Source organism: Myotis brandtii, unplaced genomic scaffold (genome assembly GCF_000412655.1).
Source record: "Myotis brandtii unplaced genomic scaffold, ASM41265v1 scaffold693, whole genome shotgun sequence".
Lineage (NCBI taxonomy): Eukaryota > Metazoa > Chordata > Mammalia > Chiroptera > Vespertilionidae > Myotis > Myotis brandtii.
In genome coordinates, this window is record NW_005370710.1 from 327550 (window position 1) to 339640 (window position 12091).

At 53.0% G+C, this 12091-nt stretch overlaps 1 protein-coding gene across 1 annotated transcript in view; it reads left to right on the forward strand.

Annotated features, from left to right (window-relative positions):
• Positions 1-11792, forward strand: part of CHL1 (cell adhesion molecule L1-like) — a 91942-nt gene extending 80150 nt beyond the window's left edge. The window contains exons 19-28 of the mRNA XM_014529748.1: positions 894-1116; positions 1881-1996; positions 2115-2319; positions 2489-2611; positions 3434-3497; positions 3698-3813; positions 5927-6088; positions 6892-7023; positions 8135-8207; positions 9944-11792. Of these exons, the coding sequence (XP_014385234.1) occupies positions 894-1116; positions 1881-1996; positions 2115-2319; positions 2489-2611; positions 3434-3497; positions 3698-3813; positions 5927-6088; positions 6892-7023; positions 8135-8207; positions 9944-10160 (1431 nt within the window). The 3' untranslated portion in view covers positions 10161-11792. The remainder of the gene's footprint in view (positions 1-893; positions 1117-1880; positions 1997-2114; positions 2320-2488; positions 2612-3433; positions 3498-3697; positions 3814-5926; positions 6089-6891; positions 7024-8134; positions 8208-9943) is intronic.
• Positions 11793-12091: the final 299 nt, after the last annotated feature.

The following is a 12091-nucleotide window of genomic DNA, read 5'->3' on the forward strand; positions in this document are numbered from 1 at the left end:
GGCCTGTTTGAAATGAATAAAACTAAAAAAAAAAAAGACTGTACCCTTTTATGTAATGATGTTTACTTTGAATTTATATTAGTTCACACAAACACTCCATCCATGCTTTTTTCCGGCCCTCCGGTCCAGTTTAAGAACCCATTGTGGCCCTCGAGTCAAAAAGTTTGCCCACCCCTGGGCTAGAACAAGACTCAAAACTGGGTGGAATTTCTTGATTTTTTAGAGAGAAGAAGGGAGAATGAGAGACAGAAACATTGATGAGAGAGAATCATTGGTTGGCTGCCTCCTACACGCCCCCTTACTGGGGATCGAGCCAGAAACCTGGGCATGTGGCCTGACCCGGAATGGAACCATAACCTCCTGGTTCATAGGTCGATGCTCAACCACTGAGCCACATTGGCGGGCTGGGTAGAGTTTCTTAGTTGATTATTTCTTATGAAAAGTTAGACTTAACCCCAAGGATAGAAGCCAAGCATCTAAACCAGGGGTCCTCAAACTTTTTAAACAGGGGGCCAGTTCACTGTCCCTCAGACTGTTGGAGGGCCGGACTATAGTTTAAAAAAAAACTATGAACAAATTCCTATGCACACTGCACATATCTTATTTTGAAGTAAAAAAACAAAACAGGAACAAATACAATATTTGTATTTGCATGTGGCCCACGGGCCGTAGTTTGAGGACCCCTGATCTAAACTGTGGGACTCTTGAGATGAGAGGAGGCGAGGGACTAACTTGCAAACTTCGCAGAGTGACAGCAGTGCTCACCGCAGTTGCTAACGGAAGAGGGGGTGAGCTCTCCCCGGAGGGGACCGGCTATGCAGCCTGTCTCACACCACACTGTCACCATCCCGAGTGCGTGTCCATGTCACTGACGTGTCCTGCCTCTGCTTTAGCCTCTCAAGTCCATGGACCAGAACGGGCCGGGGCTGGAGTACAGAGTGGCCTGGAAGCCCATGGGGGCCCCGGTGGAGTGGGAAGAGGAGACGGTCCGAGAGCACAGCCTCCGGGTGATGACGCCGGCCGTCTACGCCCCCTACGAGGTCCAGGTCCAAGCCCTCAACCACCTGGGCGCCGGCCCCCAACCCCAGTCCGTGGTGCTCTACTCTGGGGAAGACTGTGAGTGACTCCTCGCACTCGGCCCCTTTCTCTCAAGGAGCTTGCATTTCTGCAGGGAGCATGACGTTCCAGCGGCCTCTGCCTGCGGGGAGGGTTCCGGCTGCGGAAGGGGCTCGGGAACTGGACTGTGGTTCCTCCTTAGGGTTGAGGGCGGGGCATGCAGAGTGTATGGACCTGTGAGGAAGATTTTCATTCTCTGTAGTCCCTGAGAAAGCTATTTCTATATCGAAAAGCAAAGACCTGCCGTCATCCCCGCAGTGGGTTACGCAGCAGAACTGTCCTCGGTTTCCAGTTGCCTTTGCCCTCACACGTCAAGGACCTTGTTCCCAGCCCCCCTGCCCCGCCTCCTGACCCATGCCCACCTTGTGGACCGACACACCCCTTTGGGGTGAGAACCTCCTGGTTCCCTGGGAACCAGCTCCACAGCAGAGCTTTTCTGAGATTCCACCTCATGAAAAATCAGCTTTTTAAAAAATACGTTTTTATTGATCTCAGAGAGGAAGGGAGAGGGAGAGAGAGAAAGAAATAGAAACATCAGTGATGAGAGAGAACCACTGATCAGCCACCTTCTGCAGGTCCCCAACTGGGGATCAAGCCTGCAACCCAGGCATGTGCCCCTACTTGGCATTGAACCATGACCTCCTGGTTCATAGATCGACAGTCAACCTCTGAGCCATGCTGTCCGGGTGAAAAATCAGCTTTGAATGTGTCCCAGTAGCCACGTTTGGGGCTATCGAGACCTGACCTCCCTCTCGTGCCCGCAGACCCCGACGCGGCCCCGGTGATCCACGGCGTGGACGTGGTGAACAGCACGCTGGCGAAGGTGACCTGGTCCTCGGTGCCAAAGGACAGAGTGCACGGGCGTCTGAAAGGATACCAGGTTCCTCCCCCTTCCTTCTCGTGCCGACTGCCTTCCCTGCACCACAGCTGCTTCCGGAGGGAGCCCAGAGCCCGCACCGGCCGGCCAGCAGGGTGACGGGCTCCTGTTTCTATTGCAGATAAACTGGTGGAAGACGAAAAGCCTGGCGGATGGGCGATCGCTCCCCAAAGAGGTGAGCATCCTGCGGTTCCCGGGCCAGAGGAGTTCGGGCATGCTGCCCGCGCTGGACGCCTTCAGCGAGTTCCACCTGACCGTCCTGGCCTTCAACGCCAAGGGCGCTGGTCCCGAGAGCGAGCCCTACGTCTTCCAGACGCCGGAAGGAGGTGAGGGGCGGCCCGGGGGAATATGCCCACGCGGGGTGGCCCAGCGGCTGAACCGATGGTAGCGAATCTGTGATCCACAAGTTCGCGTCTCGATTTCAGTGAAAAATGACAGCGCATGGGGCTGCGGTTTGTCGTTTTTAACTTTCCAAGTGTCTGTTCCTGTTTTCAGTACCCGAACAGCCAACCTTCCTCAAGGTCATCAAAGTGGACAAGGACACGGCCACGTTGGCCTGGGGGCCACCCAAGAAGCTGAACGGAAACCTCACTGGCTACCTGCTGCAGTACCAGATAAGTAGGTAGACATTTGAGCTGATTCACCCACCAGTCCGTGTGTCCATGTTGTGTGGGGCGTTTGGCCCGCTCTGCCGAGGCCTCGTGACCGTCCGCAGGCGGCGAGCTCCGTGGTGGTGCGGGGCCTGTAGGGCTGGCGCAGAGGCACAGCCCGCCCACCGCCGGGTTTTATGAAGGAAACTTTATTGGAACACAGCCACGTCCGTTTGTTTATATTTGTCCAAAGCAGTTTCTCATGACAGTGTCCACGTTGAGTAGTTACGATAGAGATTGTGGGGATCCCAAAGGCTGACATATTTACAGTCTAGTCCTTTTCCAAAAGGTTTTCCGAACCCGGGGTTAGCAAAAACAACACGCCACCGGGTAGCAGGGAACATGTGTGCAATGTTTATTTATCAGATACTTCTAGCCATGACTAGCTCTTGATCCAGCCGGACTCCAGTTCGCCCTTGCACGGTGATTACGTCAGCCTCGGAGAATGAAGTGAGGTGGCAGCTATGAATAATTCAGTGCTGGGCGGGCACCAGGCATGCAGAGAAGCAAAACTAAGGGCAGCATCACTTGTATTATGGTTCTTTTTAAAAAACAATTTATTTATTTTTAATGTCAGAGAATGAAGGGAAAGGGATAGAGAGATAGAAACATTCATGATGAGAGAGAATCATTGATCAGCTGCCTCCTGCATGCCTCATGCTGTGGATCTAGCCTGCAACCCGGACATGTGCCCTGACCAGGAATCGAACCGTGACCTCCTGGTTCATAGGTGGACGCTCAACCACTGAGCCACACAGCCGGGGCTAAGGCATGGTTCTTTGTCTCCTAGTAAACGACACCGATGAGATCGGAGAGCTAAATGACGTCAGCATCACCGCCCCGTCCAAGCCCATCTGGCGCTGGGGATCTAGCCTGCAACTCGGACATGTGCCCTGACCAGGAATCGAACCGTGACCTCCTGGTTCATAGGTGGACGCTCAACCACTGAGCCACACAGCCGGGGCTAAGGCATGGTTCTTTGTCTCCTAGTAAACGACACCGATGAGATCGGAGAGCTAAATGACGTCAGCATCACCGCCCCGTCCAAGCCCATCTGGCGGCTGTCGAACCTCAACGCCACCACCAAGTACAAATTCTACGTGAGGGCTTGCACGTCCAGGGGCTGCGGGAAGCCCGTCACGGAGGAAACGGCCACGTTGGGTGAGGGCAGTAAGTACAGGAGCTGAGGGGACACATCTGCACTCGTGATATTTACTCGGAGGAAGGAGCGAGGAAGGAGCGCCCGTGCTAGTCTGCTAGTCGTGCAAATCAGGGATCCGTGACCTTGGGCTGTCCCCTCCTGTTCTCCACCCACATAGACCCAGAATGTATTTCTCTTGTTCGTAAAGTTCACATTGATTCAGTGTATGGGTTTCTACACGACAGTCATCCAACGGGAGCTCCATGTACTAGTATATGAGGCCAGGGGCTACCGTTTGACTTAATGCAAATAGGGGACGTGAGGGCATGAAGTCATTCATAAGGTTAGTAGGAGGATATTTTCCTTTTGGAAATGTTTCCAGACAAAAAAAATTATCCCTTGCCCTGGTAGACGATGTGCAACACTGATCTAATACATTTCACTTCCCTACACACGTCGGACCCCTGCACATGCTGACTCATGTACCGGTTTTATGTTTCTGTCCAGTGGCTGGTGTCTCATACCCGACCTGGAAATGGCCCGTCAGTCTGGTTTCATTTGCACAGTTTTTCTAATTTAATTGCACTTTTCTTTTTCCAACTCAGAACCATGTCTCCCCAGATTATTTCTCCAGCCACGATTTGAGCCGTGTTTTGGCTAAGCTTACTCTGATACCAGCCGGGCCTCGGGAGAGAAATGAGAACGTAGAGTGAGGACGGAAGACCTGTGTGAGGTCCCCGCGATCGGACCTGGAGGGATATTTGAGGACGGGAAGCAGGAAAGGGAGATGGCGGGAACCCCTCCCGCTGGGTTCCGGGGCGGTCTTTGGGAAAACACACACGTGCATTTCCTCTGAGGAGCTGTATCTGGATATCAGGGAACCCTCCCAAAGTGATACCTTTTGTCAAAGTGGGATCTCTTCCTGCGTCTCCTTCTTCTTGCTCTGCCTCGACAGCACACGCATTCAGAGCACGGGGTCTGCCTTCTTTCTGGTTATTGTCTGGTTGTCACTCCAACGTCCACGGTCCATAATCTCGAGGGAAAAAATGGAGTTCGTCAGAAGTAGGCTTCTGTGTGCCTTTAATGGTTTGAACAAAACACCTGCTTCTCTGTTTTTCAAAAGCTTGTGCTACTTAATGGTTTCTCAGAGTCAAAACTAACTGCCTCTGTTTCGATGGTGCTCAGTCTTAACCTCTCTGCTCCCTGATGCCCCTGGTCAGGTGCTGTCTGTAGCGAGGGAGGCCCTTTGTCATCAGAATCTCTGCATTGCTTCCTCCTCTGTGGGAGCGCATCCCATTGAAAATAGCATTTCATGACCCCTCGCCATAGGGAATATATTTTACTTCCGAATAAGTTATTAACATTTTCCGGTTTCCATTTAGTCTGTTGAGTTGATTCTTAGCAAAAATAGGTATTTTGGATAGTTTGTTGCAAGGCCAGAAATTAAGTGTATCTTTTAATCACACTTGGCTCATATTTTTACCTGCAACGATGAGTTTTTACGATGACTATGTTGGCATACTCATGTTTTTCTTTGAAAAGTGTCCATTTCTCAGAGCACATCCCAGTCTCATGCCTTTTGATTAAATGTACCTGGAAACCTGCACTTTCTGTAGCTTAAGTCCCTACGAATGTCCCGCACTTCATGTGTGGCCATATTCGGATGCCGCTCCATCAATATTTATGGAGAAGAGCAAGGCAGAAAGAAGTAGCATAGAGTGAAGATGGCTGTGCTTCCAGTTATAAGCCTTCAAGGCCACACTCCGTCTCCTGCTAGGCGTGTAAAGTTCAAATTCCACAAAATGACAATGTACAATTTTTGGTAGGTCCATGTTTGGTTTTGAACCGTTCTCCTGACCAGGTAGACTTATTAGTATGTATAGCATTTATTTATCAGTTTGTATGTCATCCCAATAGGATGCGCATCCAGCTCATGGCATTTACCGAATTTCAGTATACTAAAAAAGAACATAGGACATGTCCATTGTATTGATCCTCCTGATAATTCAGGAACTGTCTCGGGGGAAATGATGCTACCAGCGGCTCTCTTTTTCGTCTCAATTAACAATCTCTCTGTTTCTACCTTTCCGCCCGCTTCGCCACGCTCACGGTTCCTGTGCTCTCCCCGTGTACGTTCCTCAGGCAGAGGTCTCGGGAAGCTCCCAGAAGGAGTGAACGCCACTGAAAAGGCTCACCCCCCCGAGGTGCCTGAGCCCGGAGCCGAACACGCAGTCCGCCTCCTGCCTAAGAACTGGGTTGGGAACAATAGCATTTTTGAAGATGTGATTGAGGCGAGAGGGAGAGGTGAGAAGTGGGATTGCTGGGGCGGCCTCGGACGGCACATCTGCGTCCTGTAGATTGTTAGGTGCCCCCACTCCCCACATTAAAGGTAAAAGTGTGCAGGGTGTTGGCTGTAAGAAAGCAGTTTCCATTTGTTTCGCATAGCAGATTTTTGTTTATTTATTTATTTATTTATTTATTTGGTATTTTTAAATCCTCACCCAAGGATAGTTTTCCATTGATTTTTAGAGGGAGTGGAAGAGAGAGGGAAAGACTGAGAGAAAGATCGATGTGAGAGAAACACATCGATTGGTTGCCTCCTGCACACGGCCTGACCAGGGCCCGGGCTGGGGAGGAGCCTGCAACCCAGGTACGTGCCCTGGACCGGAATCGAACTGGGGACCCTTCAGTCCACAGGCCGACGCTCTATCCACCGAGCCAACCTGCCAGGGCATCAACGTAGCGTTTAAAACTATCCCAGTGGAAAGCTTCCCACGGAGCCCTCACCCTGACTGCTCCTTCTGGAATAGTTGCCTAAACTAGCTCCTGCTTATTAACACACGTGAATAACAAAAACTAAAAAGGAAAACAAGAGGAACTCAGGCCCCAGCATCACCATGGCAACCTGCAGTGCCCGAGGCGGCTTCTGCTTGCGCTTCCGCCGCTGCGTGCTCGCCTCGCCTGCCTGCCTGTCCCCCGCCTTCTGTCCTCACACGGAGACACAAAACGGATGCTGTTTTGTGTGTTTGTAAATGAGGGGTCACTTCCCCCAAAGGGGTGCAGTGCTGCTGGCTCTCGGGCCCTCAGTGTGTGACTTCTGTGTGCAGAGTACGCGGGCTTGTATGACGACATCGCCACGCAGGGCTGGTTCATCGGGCTGATGGGCGCCATCGCCGTCCTCACCCTCGTGCTGCTGACTGTCTGCTTCGTGAAGAGGAACCGAGGCGGGAAGTACTCAGGTAGGAGGTTCCTCTTTTTTTATGTTTATTGGGGCAACAATACATTCATAGAGACAGCCTGAGCCTCCTTTGAGGGACGAGTGACTGACGTAGACATGGTACCTATGGACAGTGGAATACTATGCAGCCATGAAAAAGGTGGGGTGCTGCCATTTGTGACAACATGGGTGAGTCTTGGGAGTGTCATGCCAAGTGGAATAGGTCAGATGGAAAAGGACAAGAACCATGTGATTGATTTCACTCCTATGTGAAATATAAATTAAAAGGCAACAAATAAACAAATAAGTTTGTTTTTAATAGAGCTTCCAATTGATTAAATATTACTCTCTAGGGGGCACTCTTCAGAGATGTCTCTTATTCTAATTACACATATAGGTTAAATTTACATGAGCACATTAGAGATACAGTGTGCTGTGAGGAGAAACCATTCCTATATTAACTGACCAAGGGGAACGTTGTCTCCAATGGTTACACACTTAACATGGGCCCTAAGGAGACTTACAGTACTTCCCAGCTTCTCTCTTTTTTTAAAAAAATATTTTTCTTGATATCAGAGAGGAAGGGAGAGAGGGAGAGATAGAAACATCAATGATGAGAGAGAACCATGGATCAGCTGCCTTCCGCACGCCCCACACTGGGATCAAGCCCTCAACCTGGGCATGTGCCCTGACCATGACCTCCCGGTTCATAGGTTGACACTCAACCACTGAGCCACGCCGGCCGGGTCAATAATTGACCTTTGTTCTCTGTAGCATAGTGACAGGGCTCTGAGGTGAGCCTGTGGCATCTTCCAGAAGGTTAGGAGAGCACGGGGTGGGCGTGGTCACTGGTTCCTCAGAGGCCACGGCCGAGCCTCGGAGCCACAGAGTGTAGAGTGAATACATGGAACTCGGCAACCTGCCAGGATGATGACAGAGAGGGACAACCCAGAAAACCCCTGTTTTCCTTTACGAGGTCACGGGCGGTGGGAGAGTCAACCACAGACACACCCAACACGGTCGCATCAGGAGGTGTGAGCTCCGCGGAGGTTACGGGTCGCCCGCCGCCCAGCCTCGTGGCTGACGCGCCTTTAAACACGTTTGCATTGTTCGCTTCTCTCTCTTTTCTTCAGTGAAAGACAAGGAGGACCTGCACCCGGACCCGGACGTTCAGTCGGGGAAAGATGAGACCTTTGGTGACTACAGGTGAGCATGACATCCGCCCCACACGGCCCAGGGGCAGGCGCTCCTCAGGTCGCAGGGGCAGACCCAGCGGCGTCACCCGCACGCCTCCCCTGCGCCCCTGGAGCAGGTACCATGTTCTCATCCCCTCCCCCAAACCGGTGCTCCTCGGGAGACCCCTCTGTCCCCACCTTCTCCCAGGAGACCGTGTCCCAGGCGTGGAGCCTGGCCACTCACCTGTGCCCCGAGCAGGTGCCGCCCTGAGGGCTTCTGTCGTGGTAACTGCAGAATCCCAGCCCCGAGCCAGTGGCCGCATCAGTCAGGGCAGCTGACGGTGCTTCCGCCGAGTTGTGAGTCCAGCTCTCACTGCTCTGGGGTGTGGGTGACGGAGGTGCCTGGCCGGGAGGGGCCCCCCGAAGCCCCCACAGACCAGGAGCCGAGCATGGGCCCTGAGCACTGGCTCCCCGAGACACATCACTCTTGCTCCCTCGGCGACAGTGCGTCCCATGAGGTGGGGAAGGGCAGTGCCCTGGCCCGGCTGCCAGCATGAGGGCAGGACCCCTGGCCCACAGCCTCGACGGCCACGTGTTCCCAAGTGCTCCCACATTCTACCTACATTTCTCCAGTTCTTCCTTTTCCAATTTCATAAAGCTGTTTAGGTTGGTAGACGACTTTTTACGGTGTGATCGTCGTTAGTACTTAAAGTAAATCCCGATCAGGAATTTAGAAGACTATATTGTGTTATAGGCATTTCACTAACTCAAAGTTGCTTTTAAAAATATATTTTTATTAGTATTACTATTTTTTAATCCTTATCCAAGGACATTCTTGCAGAGAGAGAGAAACATTGACTGGTTGCCTTCCTTCTACCCTGACCAGGTTTGGAACCCACAACCCAGGCATGTGTCCTGACCAGGAATTGAACTGGCAACTTTGTGGTGCCCAGGGCGATGCTCCACCAAGGCCAGGGCCAGAGTTGCTTTTTTTTTTTTTTTTTTTTTAAGAATGAAACCCAAACCATAAGTATAGGATGCTAATGTTCCAAAAATGCCAGGCATTTAAAAAAAAATTAACAAACCTGAGTTTATACACTCTATTAAATTAACTTCTTTGGTTACAAGAAACAGAATTTCATTGAGTAACCTAAACAAAAGAGTGATTTTTGGGAGGATTTGGGGGAACATACCAGATCAAAGGTAAGACAGAAGGTGGAGACTTGGGGATCCTGAGTTCCAATGTTCGAACAGCCAAGGAGGCAGCGTCTGTCCTGTGTCAGCAGGGGCACCCGGCTTCCCAGGGAGCTCCCGGCTGGACGGGGAGCAGAGCTGCTGTGGAAAATGGGAAATAGGCCCGGCCAGCGTGGCTCAGTGGTTGAGCATTGACCTGTGAACCAGGAGGTCACAATTCGATTCCCGGTCGGGGCACAGGCCCGGGGTGCGGGCTCGATCCCCAGTGTGGGGTGTGCAGGAGGCAGCCGGTCAATGATTCTCTCTCATCATTGATGTTTCTATCTCTCCCTCTCTCTTCTTCTCTGAAATCAATAAAAATATATTTTTTTAAAAAGGAAAATAGTTTCTCAGTTGCTCAGAATGGCACAGATGGGTGGTGACTTTTGAAACGTGTCTGTGAAAGTGTCCTTTAGGGGTTGTGTGTCCGTCTCCCATGGTGACAATACCCTGAGCACAGACCTCTGCTCCACCCTCGCTCTGCGGGAGCAGCTCCTGTTCGAGGCTGCTGACCTGCTCTCTCTTCTCCCCCAGCGACAGCGACGAGAAGCCCCTGAAGGGAAGCCTTCGGTCCCTCACGCGGGACCTGCCGGCCACAGAGAGCGCCGACAGCCTGGTCCCCTATGGGGACGGTGACCAGGGCCTGTTCAGCGAAGATGGGTCCTTCATCGGTGCCTACGCGGGCTCCAAGGAGAAGGGCTCAGTGGAAAGCAACGGCAGCTCCACAGCCACCTTCCCTCTGCGCGTGTGAGTGCCACTCGTGGGCGCCACACGTGGGAACCACGTTCCCCCTGAGAGTGTGACCATTCCCGTGGGAGCCACGTTCCCCCTGCGAGCATGACCACTGCCTGTGGGAGCTGTCTTCCCCCTGCCCATGTGGCCATCACGTGTGGAAGCCACGTGTGGGAGACACGTGGGAACCACGTTCCCTCTGCCCGTGTCGCCTCCAAGTGTGCGGGCCATGTTCCCCCTGCAAGCATGGCTGCCTCATGTGGGCATCAGCGGTTCCCACCGACCTCCTGTCTGTCGGCTCGTGGGTCCAGAGCGTGCACCTGGGACCCAGCACTGCCAGAAGCTCCAGCCAGACTCCCACGCCTGCAACCACGCGGAGCAAACAGCACTGCCGTGAAAAATAACAACGCCCTGAGCGCCGCGGGCCTCTTGTTGTTGGTTCGTTTTCTTTACAGGTGCTGAACACGCAGAACACGGAACAGCCGTGTTTAGGTCCACCTCCAGGAATCCAAAGTGTCCGTCAGTGTGTTCCGTCCCCACCGGCCACGCTTGCACAGACGTGGCGGCCCCACGGGGTCTCTGTTTGCACGAGTGTGCTCTCGCAGGGGAGTCCGGGTGATGCTCCCCTACAGGTTAGAAGGTAGATGGGGGAGCACACAGGTTATTTAAGTGTAAAGAGGAAAATGAATGTCTTATTAAAACCGTTGGTTGTCTGTATGCAGTCAGAGTTTATTATTTAAGTTTAGGAGAAGTCTTAGTACACGGTCCGCTAGCACTTGCTGAGCGCTATTTGCCCGGAGACAGCCTTGTTTCAACAGCAGCTGAACTGCCTCAGCGGGAACTGCTCATTCCTATAGGCTGTGATACCGGCACACATCCTGTTGGTGTTTTTTTCTTGGACTAAATTTGGCTGCAGGAGAGGCCGCGTCCCAGGCCGTCTTAGGAAAGATGGCGAGTCCTGGCACTGCCGAGGGTGGTGGCCGTGGCTCCGTGACCTCCCCACTCCCACGCTGTTTCCCGGATGGTACGCCGCATCTGCTCGCGAGTGCATTGTGCGTGCCATGTTGATATCCGCACCATAGGAGGTGGGGTTGGAGGCGAGAGGGAGGACATGAAAGACGCCGTGCCCACCATCCCATGGCACGCCCGGGCCATGCGGCTCCCACACACGGCTCTGTACAAAGCCCCCGGATTCCGTTCTTCATGGCTTCCGCCCAGGGTCTTACTGTAACACGTCCTGTAGACGTGGAGGGAACGTCTTCATATTTTTCAACGTAAGTTTTGTTGGGGGGCGTGTGCTCCGACCCCAGCCCCGAGGGAGGCCGTTCACACACGACCCTCCATCACGGGCTGACCATGTTTGGGGGCGTGTTCCGTGTTCTCCTGGCGACATCAGCGCGAGGTGAGGGAATTCATTTCCTGGCATGTGGGCTGCCCGTCCGCCCAAAATTGTCCATGAAAACGTGAAGAAAGAGTGTGAAGGCTCGTGCATGCGCGTCAGCGACCTCCAGTGCTCAGCTCTCTGTGTGCGGAAACAGCTCTTACCCTCCCCACAAAACCCCTAATTGTGTTTAAGCCAAATTGGTTCCCAGATTCTGCCTTTTGGAGCTGTGGCTGTGGGCATCCCTTCTAGCGAATCCCTTGACTTTGGTGTTTGTTGCCTATATCTATCTGTCGTTTTAAACCTCGTGTGTCGTCCAAAATGCATGGGCAGGAAAGAATGTCTTAGTTAAAACAGCGACTTAGGGGTCAGGATCGGAGCGCCCCCCCAACCCCACCCCCAGCACAAGTTTCCAGCGGGGAGCCTTGGTCCTCGCCCTGTGTGGGGGTGGGGACCCGCACACCCGTGGGGGGCACCCCGAACTCCATCTGCATCTGGTTTCTAAGGATCCGCTTTCTGGAGGCGGGATCCTCACGTGCTGACTTCTCCGGGGGGGATTCTGGTCCCTG